The sequence below is a fragment of the Thamnophis sirtalis genome, unplaced genomic scaffold, assembly GCF_051295495.1.
Source record: "Thamnophis sirtalis isolate CommonGarterSnake01/CBP01778 unplaced genomic scaffold, rThaSir2_p1.2 scaffold_9, whole genome shotgun sequence".
In the NCBI taxonomy this organism is placed as follows: Eukaryota; Metazoa; Chordata; class Lepidosauria; order Squamata; family Natricidae; genus Thamnophis; species Thamnophis sirtalis.
In genome coordinates this window covers 62,911,619-62,930,269 of record NW_028261389.1, presented here as the reverse complement: position 1 = coordinate 62,930,269, position 18,651 = coordinate 62,911,619, and the positions used below count along the sequence as shown (strand labels likewise).

The 18,651-nt window shown below is 38.6% G+C and overlaps 1 protein-coding gene across 1 annotated transcript in view; it reads right to left on the bottom strand.

Annotated features, from left to right (window-relative positions):
* Positions 1 to 18,651, bottom strand: part of IL17REL (interleukin 17 receptor E like) — a 64,210-nt gene that overhangs the window by 44,484 nt on the left and 1,075 nt on the right. Inside the window, exon 2 of the mRNA XM_087722561.1 lies at positions 2,441 to 2,468. Coding sequence (XP_087578687.1) covers positions 2,441 to 2,468 — 28 coding nt within the window. The remainder of the gene's footprint in view (positions 1 to 2,440; positions 2,469 to 18,651) is intronic.

Genomic DNA, 18,651 nt, shown 5'->3' with positions numbered 1-18,651 from the left:
CCAGTCCCAACTCATAGTAGAAAGAATGATAGGTGCATATTTTTCTCATCAGTAGGCAATGCCCATTAAAGAGAAAATGAAACCAGAGAATCCACCAATCCCTTTCCTTAATATCAAATATGTGTAGACAGTACCACTGGGTGGCCTCATCACTGAGACAGAAAATGACTTAGAAATTGAAATAAAGAAGCTTGTGCCAGAGTATTTTTCTGCTGACTCAAGGACTGTAGGAATGCAAGTTCAAGTGGCCATGAGCAGAGAGATAATAAACTTCTGAAAATAAGAGTAAAGGATACAATAAAAGCAGAAATACAACAACTTACTCTAATAAAAACACAGAGAGCCCATGTTGTAAACAATCTTTTACAAGATTTCATCATTTATATAATCCTTTTATATAGGTACCTTTATTCACTTGATTCCACTTTCATTGTTCTGATGTTTTAATGCTTTTAGTGGCTTTTAATTATTGAACGCCGCCTGGAATCACCTCTAGTAGATGATAGATAGATAGATAGATAGATAGATAGATAGATAGATAGATAGATAGATAGATAGATAGATAGATAGATAGAGAGACAGACAGACAGACAGACAGACAGACAGACAGAAAGAAAGAAAGAAAGAAAGAAAGAAAGAAAGAAAGAAAGAAAGAAAGAAAGAAAGAAAGAAAGAAACTAACTTGAATAATACCTGGTACACCACAGGCCACAATAGATGAAGAAAATTATATCCACCTTCTGGAATATACCAGGCAAAATACCAAATCTATTGTGGGTAGACCAATAGATAAATTAGTTTGGTCTAGTGGTTAAGGCACCATGCTAGAAACTGGGAGACTGTGAGTTCTAGTTCTGCCTTGGGCATGAAAGTCAGCTGTCTAATTTTGAACCAGTCCCTCTCTCGCAACCAATCTACTTCACTGTGGGGAAAATAGTAGGAAGGAATATTACGTATATTTGTCACCTTATTTATAAAAATAATAAAAGTAAGATAAAATGAATAAATAAGTAATAAATAAATAAATAAATGTTAAGTGATTTTAAGTAATGACAGCCATTGAAGACACACACTTACAAATAATTAAAAGCATATCACATCACACTCTCCAGGAGAAGAGTGAGCCAAATCATTATAGATTGCATCCAAATGGAATATTTGGCCTATAATAAGAGTTACAGGCAAATGGATTTGGAACATACAATAACATCCCATAGCTTGACCGCTGATGCAATGTCAGGATGTACAGTTCAGTAACTATTTTACATTGCTTTACATTTCACCCATTCAAAAACTCTGTTTAAAGATTTTGATAGCTACCGTATCTTTTGGTGTATAAGTTACACTTTGTCCCCCAAAAAAGTTGGTGGAATGTCTGTACCTCTAATACAGTAAATATTGCCAAAGCCCATCCACCCATTGGCCCACACCTTCAGCCTCTGCCTCCCAGCAATTTGACTCCTTACAGCAAACAACAAACAGCCTGGTCAGCCACAGCACCACCTGATTTAGCATGAGCAACTGATTGGCGGTTGGATCTGCCTCCCAGAATACCGTATAACAGCTGTTCCAGGCTGCAGGGATCACCACTGCCCATCACTGCCATCACTGCTTCCGCCTATTGCTGCCTCTGCACCCCCCATTTTCAGCCTCTGGATGTTCCATTTTCGGCTTCCATGTGCCCCATTTTCCGCTCATTCCAGGCAGCAGGGAGGTCAAAAATGGACTACATGGAGGTGGCAAGAAGCAGCAGCAGTGACAGGCAGTGATGGCAGTGATGGGCAGTGGTGATCCCTACAACCTGGAACAGCTGATCGGTAGTATTCCAGGAGGCAGATCCAACCGCCAATAAGTTACTTGTGCCAACTCAGGCTGTGCTGAAGCTGACCAGGCTGTTTCCTGATTCCTGCAAGGAGGCAAATTGCTAGGAGGCAGAGGCAAAGGCATTTTTTTTCTTGTTTTCCTCCCCAAAAGCTAGATGAATCTTATAGTCCAAAAAATACGGTATTTATACATTACTTTACATCCAGAAAAGGTTGTATAGAAAAACCACCATTGATATATGACAAATGAGTATGTCTATGGTTACTCATTTGCAGTATTTGTGTAGGTACTGATATTTTATTTGAGGGACAATGGGCAATACAATCAAAATATTTGAGTACAAGGATTGATAATACATTTTGTACTCTGAGAATCGAAACCTCATTTTTTAAAATAATTGTTGTTAAAAACAAACATACTATTTAAGTCATTCACAGAAAAGCTTGTATCTTGACATAGCCCAAGACATTTGAGGGTGAATAAGAAAGTCTCCAAATAGGAAGAAAATTTCAAAAAAAAATTAATGAGCTTTCAGACTGATTGGTCATTCAAAATTTTTGCTTTCCTGATCATAAGAATGAATGAAATATAATAAGAATGAAAATATAATACTTACTAGAAAATTGATGTTTGCAATGAAATCCCTATGGAGGAGAAAATTAAGATATATTAATTTAAAGAATATATCTAAGGAATAAAATAAGACAAATAATACTCATATATTCATATAAAAATACATGTTAGTTCTTAGAGGTCACTTGAATTATGTGGATGGAATCCAAAACATAATAGCACGTAAGATTTCAATCCTGGTTAGAAATGCCAAAGAAATTGTCTAGATAAAAGAAAATTAAAGGAAGATGCAATCCATTTCTTAAAATATGTGAAGAACTTTCACACAGAAATGAAATATATCTGCTCTATGTTACTCCAGACAGAGGGACCCAAATGAAATAGTGAAAAATACGAGAATTTCTGTTAAATCTTGGGAAAGGTTTCTAATAAGCTGTAGAAGGGGGTATACCTGGGAAATAGTGAGCCCTTCTTTATTGAAGTGGTATTGATATCAAGACTAACAATTACCTATTTGGATTGTAAAAGCGGATCCTGTATTGCAAATTCTACCCTGAAGCTCCTGGAGTAAATGAACTCCAAGTCCTCTTCAACTCTACAATTCTAGGAATAAACAAGGGCTTAAAATCTGTCATATCTGTCATAAGGTATGCAAATGTTGGGGACGCGGTGGTTCAGTGGTTAAGATGCTAAGCTTGTCAATCAGAAAGGTCAGCAGTTCGGTGGTTCGAATCCCTAGCGCCATGTAATGAAGTGAGCTCCCATTACTTGTCCCAGCTTCTTCCAACCTAGCAGTTTGAAAGCATGTAAAAAATGCAAGTAGAAAAATAGGAACCACCTTTGGTGGGAAGGTAACAGTGTTCCGTGCATCTTCCGCATTTTATCATGTCAGCCACATGACCAGGGAGACGTCTTTGGACAATGCTGGCTCTTTGGCTTTGAAACGGAGATGAGCACCGCTCTCTAGAGTCAGGAATGACTAGCAAATATATGCGAGGGGAACCTTTACCTTTACTTAGGTTGTAAGCTTTCAATTGGCCCAACCCTATCATACTCCAACCAGGATTTTAACATTTTATTTTAGGATCGCATTTGATTTTTATGCAACAGAAAGAGCATGTACCAATCTAATTGAAGTTATGAGTATATTTGAAAGGCATGCTATGGCTATGTTCTATGAAATAACCCTACCCAGTTAGTCCAATATAATCCCCAGGCTGCCAGCAGAATCTGGTGAAAAATATTTGTAAAAAAAAAACAGGTGGAGTTTTGATCGCACCATCATGACTGCCATCCTGACTCTTTACACATTTTGTAGATCTGTCCAAGATTTCCCTTTTTTCTATTCAGAACATCTGCTTCAGATTAAATTTACTCTTGCCTTCTCCCAAAATAAATTAATGTTTAGGTTAAAGCTCAGTGACCTGAATGTGAAAACAACAGCTTGCCTGCTTGTCTAAGAAAGAAACTGTTCATTAAACTAGCCTCTAACCAGTGGTGGGATTCATATTTTTTTTACTACCAGTTCTGTGGGCATGGCTTGATGGGTGTGGCATGGCTTGTTGGGCGTGGCATGGTGGGCTTGGCAGGGGAAGGATACTGTAAAAATCTCCATTTCCACCACACTCCAGGGGAAGGTTACCGTAAAATCCCCATTTCCTCCCGATCAGCCGGGACTCAGGAGACAGAGAATACATGGTGGCGGGACTAGTCAGAGGTGGTATTTATCAGTTCTCTGAACTACTCAAAATTTCCGCTACCGGTTCTCCAGAACTGGTCAGAACCAGTGGTGGGTTTCCATTTTTTTTATTACCGGTTGGCTTGTGCGCAGAAACATCCGGGTGGGGCGGAGCTTCCCCCCGCTGCCACTACCGGTTTGCCCGATCCAGGCCGAACTGGGAGCAACCCACCTCTGGTCAGAATCTGCTGAATACCACCTCTGTCTCTAACTTTGCATGTCCTGGGGATTTATATGGTTTTCATGTCATCTGGTTTTTAAATATTTGACTCGTTATCACTGGTTTGCAGAGAAGGAAATTCAACATTTGTTTTCTAGAAACAAAAATGTCAGCCACTGTAGATTAGATGATACAATACACATCAGGTAAAATTCTGCTTCTTGTAAATAAGCCACATAAATGAAAGGGAAATGGTGCCACGTGTATTCTTTAGGCCGCAACAGTGGTTTAACATATTATGCAATCTTGAATAAAAGCATAAGAGAAATATTTGAAATTCAAACAAAATAACCAGAGGGAGGAAAAAAAATCAGAAAATAATAATTAATTCAAGAAAAAAACTGTGCTATGATTTTGAAAATTCTGGCAAACAAAAGTATTTCCAATGGAATTGACAAAACATTCCAAAGTTGGCATTTTTTTTTTCTCAAGCCAACAATTTGTTTGGAAATAATAGTCTCCACATTCCATCTCAATTAACAATCTCAGTAACAGTATTGCAACTTTAAATATTGAATTATTATCACCTATATTAAACCATAGGCGAGCAACAGGCTTCAACAAGGTATTATCCAGCATATGACTGTATTGTTAGAAGTTTATGAATCAGAGAGCGAAGGAAAAAGTGAAGCTCAACAAAGGAGAGGCTGTATCTTTTGGGGAAAACCACCCTTAGTTTCTACTATCATGTAATATTTAGTCTTTCATATTTTTTCATTCAACTTAATCCTAATACAGTCCCTTTTTCAGTTCCCATCAATTTCCTTCAGCATTGCTGAATGAAAAATACTGAAGTTATTGTTCCTTGGATGATATCCAGTTGAGGAAGAAGGGCAACAGAATGAGATAATTTATTGGCTCACCAAAGATAGCTCATTTTCTAATTTATGTCTTTACTTATTTTCTCTTTAACTAATGAAAATATGTAATATTGTAATGCAGGATAGAGCAGGTGGTTATATCTCAATTTATCATTTATGTAGTCCATTAGCCAAAACAAGATGGACAGAATACAGATTTGACAGATGAATGAATCCATTTTTGTATACAACTATAGCAGATGTATGGATTATGTTTTCACATAAAGATTTGCAACCAGACCTAATAATGTTTAAATAACACCACAATATGAGCATTATTTGAGTTAGTTGTGGAATTAGATATTCCATTAATTAAATCTTAATTCAAATCCTAAATATCTAAGAAGACAAGTTGTTTGATTACTGGATTTAAATCATATGTCAGGCAGAGGTTGTGAGGTTCGTACAACTTCATTTCCCACACACTTATAATAGAATCACTGCTTCTGGTATGAGATGATTCATCTAGCAAAAATACTTGTCATAAGAAAGAATGCTGGATAGACAAGGTTTTGGAAAATGTAGCTGCAAAAAGCTAAAGAACGAAAGAGCGATATAAATTATGTCACCACTGAAGTGAATAGTATGGTTCATCAGAATATCTGCAGTAAAGGCATAAAGAGGAAATAACTTTTATTAGCCTCCCTTTATGCTGCCTGTCAGAAGACATCTGGAGTACAAAGTGCAATCTCTGTCTGGCATTTTTTCATAGAGAGGCATCTGAAAAAACAAGTTCTATGAAAATGGTTAGAGGTGTTGGGTATGCAAATCCTAGGGAACAGAGGATTAAAAGAAATATGCTGTTGACTCTTAGGGTTAAGGTTAGGGTTAGGGTTATATGGGATGGAGCATACTGCTTCCGCTTTCACCTTTCAGCCCCAATCCAGGAGCCTTCGTAGTCACTTTTGAAACATTTGCAAAACAACAACTATTTTTGTTGTTGTTTATTTTATTATTTCTTTATTGGTCAACATGAATTTAACTCAAAGCTAAAAACTGAAAATAATGGATAGAAATTGAAAGGAGCAGCACATTAATGGTAAGAGACAAGTTCATCTCCTTCACTGCAGATACTTAAGAATAGAATGGTGAAAAATCACAATCTTGTTACTTTACTAGAGATTGTACAGATTCTTGCCACCTCTCGGGGAAGAGTGGAAGTTGTGATAGTTCTTTTCAAGAATGTAAACTCTAGAATGTTTTTCCACATAGAGTTTGTTTGGCAGTGACTATTATTCAAATCTAAGGCATTTGGGTGACCCAAAGCAGCATTTTTTGGCAGCTGCAGCACACTGCTGGCTTATATTTGACCCAGTATTTCAATTCTTCAATCAGATGTATGTGAGCTGGTGGCATAAACATATCCAGAGATTGTGGTATGGAAGTCAATTGTAGCAGTGACATACCTTCAGATAGTTGCTAAACTGGGCAGTCACTAACAAAAGACTATTTTAAGTTTATCACAGGCAAATAGTGCATGGTAGTTAAGTTTCTGAATCTAAACTATATTTAGTTTAGACTAAATAATTTGGTGTTTAAACTATATTTAAACTATAAACCTCTGTAATGAGAAAGACGAGACAGTCGACCACTTGATCAGTGAGTGCAGCAAAATTTCACAGACTGATTACCTACAATTCCATGACCACGTTGCTAAGATCATTGACTGGAAATTGTGCCAAAAGTTTGGATTTGAGTACAGCAAAAACCACTGGGAAAATCAGGTTCAGAAGGTTTTAGAGAATGAGAAAGTCAAGATCTTGTGGGACTTCAGAATTTGGACTGACAGGCACTTGGCCCACAACACACCTGATGTAACAATAGTTGAAAAGAAAAAAGTATGGTTCATTGACATTGCAATACCTGGAGATGCGCGAATTGAAGATAAACAGCAAGAAAAAATCACAAAGTACCAGGACTTGCAAATTGAAGTTGAGCAACTGTGGAAAAGGAAATCGTCTGTTGTCCCAATTGTAATTGGAGCCCTTGGAGCAATACCTAAAGGGCTACCTCGCTATTTGGAAATTTTTAAATTCATCAGACTTGAACATTCTGATTCTATAAAAACCACCCTACTTGGAACAGCTTATATCCTCTAATGTTACCTTAACAGTTCCTAGGTTCTTGGTTAGGACTCGAGCTGTTGAGCTATCAACCAGCCCCTAGGCTGTGAATCTCACCAAAGATTAACCAAACAACAACAACAACAACAACAACAACGAGAAGGAGAAGGAGAAGGAGAAGGAAAGGGAAAAGGAGAAGGAGAAGGAGAAGGAGGAGAAGGAGGAGAAGGAGGAGAAGGAGAAGGAGGAGGAGGAGGAGGAGGAGGAGGAGGAGGAGGAGGAGGAGGAGGAGGAGGAGGAGGAGGTCAAAAGCAGCCTGGAAGCAAGATACAATTTGGAGAATAAAGTGATTGTGATAGTAATTGAAGAGCTGAAGCAGAGGGTTTTTGCTGTTGCTGAAAAGATTAAAAGATATGAAAACCGAGTAACTCAATTCAAGGAAAACTCACAGTTCAGAGCAAATCAGCACCAGTTTTATAAGAGCTTAGAAAGTGGAGATGGAGTAACAACAAATGAAAAGCCTAATAAAGAGAAAGCTCTGAAATTCTAGAAGAATTTGTGGGAAAACAACAAGAAACACAACAGAAATGCAAAATGGATCAAACAGATTGAGGATTCTATTAAAGTGCATAAAATGAAAGATGTGAAAATAACAAAAGAAATGGTGCAATGACAGTCAAGAAAAGTGAATAACTGGAGTGCACCTGGACCAGACGAGTTACATGGCTTCTGGTTAAAGGCACTTACAAGTGTGCACAAAAGATTGGCAGCCCAAATGAACCAGATCTTAAAAACACCTGAAAATGATGAATGGATGACAACTCGAAGGACATTTTTCATCCAAAAAGATAAAGAAAAAGGAAAGGATCCTGGAAACTATAGGCCAATCACCTGTTTGCCAACAACATACAAGCTCCTTACTGGTATCATTGCAAACCAAATTTATGGATACTTGGAAAGAAATAACTTGCTTCCTTTAGAACAGAAAGGATGCTGCAAAAATTCAAGAGGAACAAAGGACCAACTGCTGATTGACAAACTAATCCTAAAGAATTCAAAGAAAAGACGAACCAATCTGTTTATGGCTTGGATAGACTATAAGAAAGCATTTCATTCAGTTCCCCATAGCTGCATCAAGAAATGCCTCAAGAAATCTTTGGCATCAGCAGCAACATATAAAAGTTAATGGAAACTTCAATGAACCTCTGGAAAACGAAGCTTACAGCTAATGAAGAAGTTGAAATTAAATGAGGCATTTTCCAGGGTGATTCCCTTTCACTCCTACTTTTTATACTCTCAATGCTACCACTGACAATCATTTTGAAGAAGATGAACTATGGATATGAACTTGCAAAGAAAGGACTGAAAATTTTGACTTGGTGTATATGGATGATTTGAATTGTTTGGTAAAACAAAAGCTGAACTGAATTTATTAATTGAAAGCACAAAAGAATTTAGCCAAGACATTGGTATGCAGTTTGGAATTGACAAATGTGCAACAATGGCAACCAAAGCAGGTAAGGTCATAGAAGATGATGGAATAGAACTTGAGAATGAAGAAATGATAAAGGCAGTAAAACCAGGAGAAGGCTACAAGTACTTGGGGATTTTAGAGGCCTCTGATTTAATGCATAATAAAGTCAAGGAATTAACTTCAGCCAAGTACATTCGACAAATTCGCAAGATATTAAAGTCCAAATTGAGTGGAAGAAACATCATAAAAGCAATAAATACCTGGGCTATACCTGTCATTCGATACTCTGCAGGAATAATTGACTGGATCCAGATGGAGTTGGACAATTTGGACAGAAAAACAAGGAAGCTTATGACAATGAATCCTGCTTTGAACCATAAAAGTGATGTTGACCGATTATATCTACCAAGAGCAGAGGGTGGTCAAGGACTCCTACTAGTAAAACAGACTGTGGAAGAAGAAAAATACAGCTTGAATGATTACATCCAGAAAAGTGAAGAACCAATGATTAAGGAAGTAAATAAAGGAGGCCTTTTAAAGACAACTAAGTCAAAATCTGAATATAAGAAAGAAGTAATTGAGAAGCAAGCTGAAAATTGGAAAAACAAAGCTATGCATAGCCAATACTTGAAAAATAATGAAGGCAAAGCTGACCAAAAACTAACTTGGAACTGATTAAGATCAGGAGCACTGAAAAATGAAACAGAAGGTTTTATTTTGGCAGCTCAAGAACAAGCCTTAGCCACAAACTGCATGAAGGCAAAAATTCAACATGTTACCACCAACAGCAAATGTTGCCTCTGTAATGAGAAAGACGAGACAGCCGACCACTTGATCAGTGAGTGCAGTAAAATTTCACAGACTGACTACCTACAATTCCATGACCACGTTGCTAAGATCATTCATTGGAAATTACAATAACAACAAGAATAATAACAATAACCACAACAATAACAACAACCACAACAATAACAATAATGCAAAATCACCATCAATCAAATGCAAAAAGCCGCACTGCTTGGATCCGCACGCATATTACGAAAATACGTTATGACGTCCTAGGCCCTTGGGTGGGGCCCGACTAGTAATCAATGCCAAATCTGGCGAAATAACTGGCCGCTGTGATGCAATTGTGATAATAACGCAATAGAATATTTGTAACTAGATTTCTCTTTATATTAGCTTATTTATCATTCTGTTAATTATATTAGCATATTTATAATTATAAACCATCTTTATATTTAATTCATACATAGCAATAATCTTTCTTCATCTATTTTCTACCTCTTATCTCTAACCAATTGTAAAATCAGTTGCATGGTAAGTAATATTCTGTGTCTTCTTTGTCCTTTATTTTTAATGTCAATCTGTCCATCTCTGCACAGAGAAAGTTAAATTGACCTGAGCTTTACAGATTGTCATCAGGTATAAGATTAAGCATAGCATGATTTAATCCCAGGTGTGATTTATGGATAACATGAAATGTAAAGCCACCCATTGTAGTTTACTCTCATCGTAGTTATAACATGAGATGTGGGAACTCTGCCACAGTCTAATCCTAAATTTCTTTCATAAATTGCTAGGCCAGATAGATTACACAACTGACTTTACAGAATGAAAAACAGATATAATTAGTACTTGGAATAGTCACATAATTCAATTTATTATGAAGCCAAGCCACACAGAAGCAAATATAAACAGTATTGGGGAAATTGCAATGCAAAAAAAAAAAAAACCCCAGCATGCAAACCAGGAAGAAGCTTAAAAGGAAAACAAGATGAAATATAGCTTTCTTCATGAAAGATAACCAAAATACATAAGGAAGTTGTGAAGAATAATGTTTATAGTAATGTGTCGGTAAAGCCTTGAAAATACAGTATGTCAAAAACACCTTCCTTTTCAAAGAAAAGAGTCTGTGGTACAGTAATACAGGTTAAGAGGTAACAATGCAAATTTCTTCAAACCTGCCAACTCAATGCAGTTTATCTCCATGAGCTTATTTGACAAGTATGCTAGACCTCCCCTTTGACAATTAGTTTAGTGCACTGAGTAGCCAAGGAAGTCAACTTTTGCTCAGTGCCTTGCTCACTTAGACCAACCAAATCCCTTTGAAGATGCAATATTATAAAGATGATATAATAGAGAGTGGTGGGGTCGGAGGAGGTGGGGGCGAGGCGGTGGAGCGCGGCAGCGGCAGGGACGTCCCCACCGCTGTGTCCGACAGGCCAGGCGTCTCGCATTTATGTCCACCATAAACACGAGACACCAGGTCTGTTGGAGACAGCGATGGGGTCAGAGGAGGCAGGAGGGCGAGACGGCGGAGTGCGGCAGCGGCAGGGACGTCCCTGCCGCTGTGTCCGACAGGCCAGGCATCTCGCGTTTATGTCCACCATAAACACGAGAGGCCTGGCCTGTCGGACACAGCGGTGGGGTCGGAGGAGGCGGGGGGCGAGGTGGCGGAGCGTGGCAGCGGCAGGGACGTTATCGCCGCTGTGTCCAACAGGCATCTCATGTTTATGTCCGCCATAAACGCGAGACACCTGGCCTGTCGGACACAGCGGCGGGGACGTAGCTTCTTGCCGCTGCCACGCTCTTGCCTCACCAACCATAATCCTCACCGCACCTCACTGATCTCCAGCATATTATTTCATCGAGGGACTACATTGTATGACCCCGCAGAATAGATTAGCCATGCAAGAGCTTCCTGATTAAGACATTTTGCCTTTATCCAAGAGAATGGAAAGGTGGCATGCCATAATTTACATAGGGAATAAGCTCCCCCAAAGACAGTACATCACGCCTTTTAACTAGTAAGCAAAGGAATGTGCTACAAGGTATAACTCATAAAAACAAGTAGAATCAGTAGTCACTTAGGATCCTTTCACAATCTGTATACGTCAATCTTTGTTTCACAATATTGTGCTCAATGTGGCATTGTAGATGTGAATGTGCTATCAACAATGCTGCATTTTGAGCATTCATTTGCACACAAAGACTTGTATATATCAGCCTTAAGCCTGAGCAAATTGGAATTACCAAGAATAAGTCAAATCCAAGTGGTTTTTTATAAACCTATGACCTAAGATCCAGAGAGGGAGACACATTTTATTGTTATCTCAACTGCAACATTTCTTTTCCCCGATAGCACAATCAGGTGCTTTTGCAGCTTTTCATCTGGAGATGTAACAGTGCCACATAAAATCATTTTTTCTTTAAAAAAACAAACGATATAGAAGATGCCCATAAATTCCACCTGATCGTAGATTGTGTATACAGTACATGCAGTTGGGTTAACAGGAATAATCTTCTCCATTACTATATCTATTTACTTCTAATGAACTTTTTAACTGTGTAAATCAGGGATGTCAAACTTGTGGCATCATATTGTTATGAGATGTATCATAACTTTTTTCTCACTTTGCTAAAATGGGGTTGGGCGCAGCCAGTGTATGACACATTGGGCCCACAGACTGCGAGTTTGACACCCCTGGTGTAAACCATCCACATGGTGAGGGACATGGTGGCTCAGTGGCTAAGATGCTGAGCTTGTTGATCAGAAAGGTTGGCAGTTCGGCGGTTCGAATCCTTAGCGCCACATAATGGAGTGAGCTCCCATTACTTGTCCCAGCTTCTACCAACCTAGCGGTTCAAAAGCATGTAAAAAATGCAAGTAGAAAAATAGAACCTTTGGTGAGAAGGTAACAGCGCTCCATGCATCTTTGGACAGCGCTGGCTCTTCAGCTTTGAGACAGAGATGAGCACTGCCCCCTAGAGTTGGGAACGACTAGCACATATGTGCGAGGGGAACCTTTATCTTTTTATGTATATGGTGTTCTTAGTTATCAATTTCTTCATAGTTTTTGTTACATAAATCATAACTTTTAGCAGCTAGGTTTGATCCTTTCCCTTTCTTTTGTTCATTAAAATGATTTAGCCATTTCTAAACATACAGAAAGAATTGAGAACTTCCTAAAAATAATTCAGGAAACAGGTAAGAAAAATAATTATCCCAATCTACTGTGACAGATGAAAAGGTTGTACAGAACAAAAAATGAGATAAAATGCAATAGGTGAGATTAAATAATTAGAAATAAATATAAAATCTGTAATAACATTGTAGCATACAATTTTCTAGGAAAAATTAGTTTGCCTTTAGAAAAAGACTCATTTTTTCTTACTGTTTTATGTTTGTCAGATACCCAAGATCAGTGTTTTAGGTGATTGGGGAGTCTTCTTCCAACATGTTATTTTTTAAAAACCAGGATAAAAACCTAATAACATTATTTATAAAAATGTCAAATCCAGTCTAAGCACTTAGCTTGACTGTTCAGCGAACCTTAACAATAATTCTGATATTGGTATAAGTCATTATGGATGTTGATCAGAGGTGATATTTAGCAAGTTCTGACCAGTTCTGGAGAACCAGTAGTGGAAATTTTGAGTAGTTTGGAGAACCAGTAAATGCCACCTTTGATTGGCCCCACCTCATCTATTCTCTGCCTCCCAAGTCCCAGCCGATTGAGAGGAAATGGGGATTTTGCAGTAATCTTCCCCTGGAGTGGGGAGGGAGTGGAGATTTTACAGTATTCTTCCCCTGCCACGCCCACCAAGCCACAGCCACAGAACCGGTAGTAAAAAAAATGTGAATCCCACCACTGCTGTTGATGGTTGAAGTAGATATCTCATTACATACACATTTAAAAAAAAAAAAAATCTCTCTAACGTTTCACAAGTGGGGAGACTAGACAAATGGAATAAACTCTTAAAACTGCAGTCTGCAATGAGTAAGAACTTGATGAGAAAATAAGGAATCATCCAGGTGTAAAACCAAAAAGGAGGAAATAAAATTCACAAGTCCAGAATGGATTTCAATCCTATTTCCTCAACTTGGTTCTAAGAAAAGAACAAAGAACATATGAGGACATGTTGTGCTGATCCAAATTGACATAATGATTCAAAGAGCATATGGCATGTAAGGACAGCACAAAATACTAATCTTTTGTAGGACTTGAAACAATATACAGGATAAAGAAAGCAAAACTGTTTCTCTTTCATGTTAGACAGATTCATCATCAGCTCTAGCCTACTAAACAGAAGATGTATTAATGCCTGGAGGGAGGTTTTCTTTCCTTTCTTATTTCTATATGACTGTACCAGTCAAATAGGCACTTCTCTCTCTCTCTCTTTCCCTCCCTCCCTCCCTCCCTCCCTGTAATTCTAGAGAAGTCAGAATGTACATGTAACTAGCTTTTTCCTGGTTATCTTGTAACCTGTTTTCAAAAGAGAAGCGGATAAAGGCCCCTGAGATAATTTTCTTACACTTTTTAATCAACTCTTATCCAGGGGTGGGATTCAGCTGGTTTGGATCGGTTCGGGCGAACCAGTAGTTCCGGTATTTGGCTCCGCCCACCTGCCCCTGTGCTTTCCTGTCCTATATTTCCCTGTTCTTTAGCTCAGCTGATTCACGCGGCACATTGGATTGCCACGCAACAGCTGTTTTACTCACAGGCACTGACATAGAAGGTAAGTTTTGAAGCTTAAAAAGTTCATTTTTTTGAATGCTGCATGGGCGTGCGAAGCACACTCACCAAACCGCATCCCACCACTGCTCTTATCTGAGAGTTTTTTTACTCCCATCTCACCTAGTTGTGATTTAGAATTCCCAGCAGGGACACAATGACATCTCCAGAAGGCAAGGACTGACATTTTCAGCCCTTGAAGTGGAGAATAGATATTAAAATGTCTTCTCTTTTACACAGGGCCCTTTCCTATTTTGCTTCTCCTTTCTGTAAAACAAAAACTTGCTGTTGGATTTTGGCCACTTGCTGTCCCTTGTCTGATCTGGGAAGATCTCCAGGCCTACACTAAACAGCTTAATGCGGTACTCCATGTCTTAAAGGTTGTTTTCCTATTATCTTCTAAAATGAGATTCAACTCGTATTTTATCTGAAAAGAATTTGACCATCTCAGAACTGCAAAAATGGGATCTGAAATGTGTTCATTTTTCCAATATATATATATATATTTTCAGAAATTCTTTGCCTGGCTTACGCAATGCTCTTGTGATTCTGCTGAGTAATTTGTATGACAGTCATGGTTGCGGGCACAAAGTTAATGTGTAATCCAAACTAGCAGAAGCTGGGGCCACAGGACAAATTGCCCCAACTTTACCTGTGTTTTCTCATTCATACACTAATAGTATAATCATTAGTGGGGGAGTAGTCACCCCCTCTGCCTTGACTGGCCAAATTCAATCAATCCAAGAAATGGGTACAACAACCCCTTCCTTGTAATATCTTTCCATATTACCGGAATAACTCTCCATTAAATTATAAATGTTTATTATTTGGATGAGAAAAGATGACTATAGAGATGTGTATTCTTGATGGGGAACTGGCAGCCTTTAGGGTGGGTATTTGTGAAGGTCTATAAGAGCACACAACAAGGCAGAAAAAAACAATGCAACTTGTACACTAGAAATCTGCTTATACTTGCACCATCATGGAGACAAGATACATCTCAAACTTATCTGCAGAAGTATATATCTAGACCCGAGGTGGGCTGCTTCCAGTTCACCCCAGATTGGGTGAACCAATGGCAAGAGGTTCTGCCTACCCACCCAGGGGCTTCTGCGCATGCACAGAAGCATTGCACCAGTGCGTGAGCACGCACACACACACGAGCGAACCAGTAGTAAAATAAATTGCAACCCACTACTGATCTAGACATCAATCACTTAATAGAAAAATGCAATGTGTGAACTTGTTTGATTGAAGCAAATGGCATTCTTTGTATTTTTAAACTGAGGACTGCAGTTGGATCAAGAAATAGTCTGCTGTACTCAAATGAATGGACTATTTGGTTTACGACTGCCACTACCTTATTTTTCTTCTTTTTAGCAATCATTTCAGACCCTGGAAGGATTTCAAAATTCCCATTAAATTGCACTTGTTAAAAAAAATATCTTCTTTCAATCCACTACAAACTAAGGTGCGGCCATGGCTTAGTTGCCATTCTAATGTGATCTTTTTCATATTATTATTTTTTTAAATTTTGAATTGAACTTTACAGACCACAGCATTTTTTGAAGAAGTGACAATGAAACATGAGGACTTTGCTGAGGAATTATGGAGTAGCATTACATCAGGGATTATAAGATCATCCATTAAGCATAATGGAGTAAAACACATTTACAAGTGCTTCCTTTCTGCCCTGCCCAGCTATTTTGGGGGAAACAATTGGCTGATTTGTTCAATTCTGATGAATCAATGCTAACTGAGTTCTTTCTTTTGTTCTGATCAGCAAGGGGCCTTAATCTGAATCCTCTTTCAAAACAAATCAGCAAAAATGATGATGTGACGTGAACCGCAGTCCAGTTTATAGGCAAATCTTTGAGTCTGGCTTTACTTTTATTTTAAAGCTGTTTTCTTCTACTTGCTCAAATTGTGCAGGTTACAACAGTCATGTCATTAAGCTGAACTGTACCAAAGGTGAAGAACCGAAGTCACATCTGATTGGGAAAGAGCTCCCTCATTATTCATTAACTGCTTTTTAATCAACTTTCCTTCGGCAGGGAAATCCCATGTAAAATATTGCTATTTCCTCCTTTGAAAATGTGTTTTAATCATAGGAAATAAAGGAAAAGAAATCCACATTGTGAACATTTATCATTTTCAGTGTGTTGCACATGCCCACCCCCATCTCTCAAGAATCAAGACTGCAGCAAAGTATCCATTCTTCACACATAGAAGTTCACCAGACACAAGTTGCAAAATTAACTGCACCAGGATGCAAGTCAAATCAGGGGATTTCCCTATAAGTTCTGCTTATAGGTTAGGTAATGTAGCTTATTAACCGTGCAATCTTCTGCAGTGGCAGCTTTCCCAACTTGGATCTTCCAGGAGATTGGCAATTTAGGGAGTTAGTCTCAAAGCATTTAAGGGAGACCAGATTGGCAAAGATTTATAAGGATCCTTTCAGGTAGATTTAAATCAATAGTACCCTTTAATTGCTCAACATACATAAAAGAGTAGCATGAGATCGCCAGGGATAGCATTGCAATTCTCCCCCCTCTTTCTGTCATATCCCAACATGGTTGTGGATAGCTGAATAAATATATGCAGAGTTTGAGGAAAGAGCACAACTCCTGTGGTATCAAACAATTTGTCAGGTGCAAGTCCTTCAGGCAAGAATTTCTTGGGTTTGTACTGTAGGAGGTTATCACCCCGCCCTCTCCCAGAAAAATGAAATATCCTAGGAAATATTGAAAAGGCAGAATATTTCTCTGGATGTGAAAAGAAATAAACATGTTTTAAAAGACAGAATAGCTGCCTGTAGCTTCCTGCCCATACTTTATCAATGGGCCATTAAGAAGGCCAAGCTAGTCCCCTTTACATAATAAAGACTTCTCCACTTCAGCTGTAGGGGAATGGGATTAAGGAACTTTACCCAACTCACCATATGGCATCTGAGAACTCAACCAAACCTGTATTCAAAACACAGCCTAGAGAGTTGCCCATGCATGGCCCCATGGGAGTCTGACAACCAATCAGAATACATTTCTTACACAGGAACAGGAAACAGAGTGGTGGGACTGAACAGGTTATAAAAAGCCTAGCAAGCCCCTCCCTCAGCCCTCTCTTCTTCTCCACCAACATTGAAGCATGTGATCACCTTTTCTGTTCAGGACTCAAGCCACGTGGTTCTGTCCACCAATAAACCATCTTTCCAAGCAGCCTCCATGTCTCCAGTGTCTTTTTCCCCACTTGGAGCCGAACCCAGAAGGACATTTCTTTCATTAGTACATTTATATCCCCAGATTTTCTTCTGGAACTTGAGGGAAGATCCTCAAGTTCCAGAAATCTTTCCTGTTCGCCCCCCCCCCCACCCCCATGACATTTGAAAAATATATTGGTTACAGAAGAGAATGGACTTCCATGGCTGAGGTAGACTCAGAACCAGGCTTCCCCAGTCCTGTTCCAAGATGTGAGTACAGGCAAGTGTATTTAGGTTTGTTCAGCCACGTGAAACAATTCGTTAACAAACACCTGTGTGAGGACTAGGGAGAACTTTAAATTTAAATGCAAAAGGTCCTTTGGAGCACAGCCATAGTTCCTTGTTACTTCTTAAAGCATCTCTGCCTTTTCTTGGGATCACACAGCTGCCTTTCACAGCTGCTGTTCATTCCAAATACATTTAGTTTAAGGAGCTGTGTGTGTGTGTGTGCTCTGAAACACTCCAATGCACCATTTACTCTTTAAATCCAAGGTGGTGCACAACATTAATCTGAATCACCTATAATAGTACACACTTTGCAAATGTGGATCAGCACCAACCGAACAATCCATCATTGCTTTCCCTAAGGCCCATTCAACACAAAATTGGTGAATTGTATCGGTCAACTTCAGCTGATAACTTCTTAAATAATGAGATACCAAAATCAGAAAGTGCACCTCAACATCATGTTGATTCATTTCTTCAAAAAATATTATAGTATGCATCAATGATAATTCTCATGGTTCTTTTTTTACCAGGCAGAAATTAATGTATGCTAAATATTTACATAATCCAAGGAGTTTAGCTTTCTTTCTCTAAAAATAACACCACCAAATAATTAGCCCACACAGCTAACTCTCTCTGTCCTGGGAAACAATAATGTGAGCTTGTTCCCTTTTTTTCTGGGTAAATTGAAGCATTTGTCCTCTCAGGAAAAATTATCACCAGTGTTGGATTTCCAGTTATGCTTCAGACATACTGCTAACAAACACATTCTAACATTTTGTGGTTCAAACTCAGTTTTTCAAGCATCCAGTAGCGTTTCTCAATTTTGACTTCTAACTCAGACCATCTGCAAGGCTGCCCTCAAGTGGAGTTAATTTAGAAAACCACCATTCTTGGAA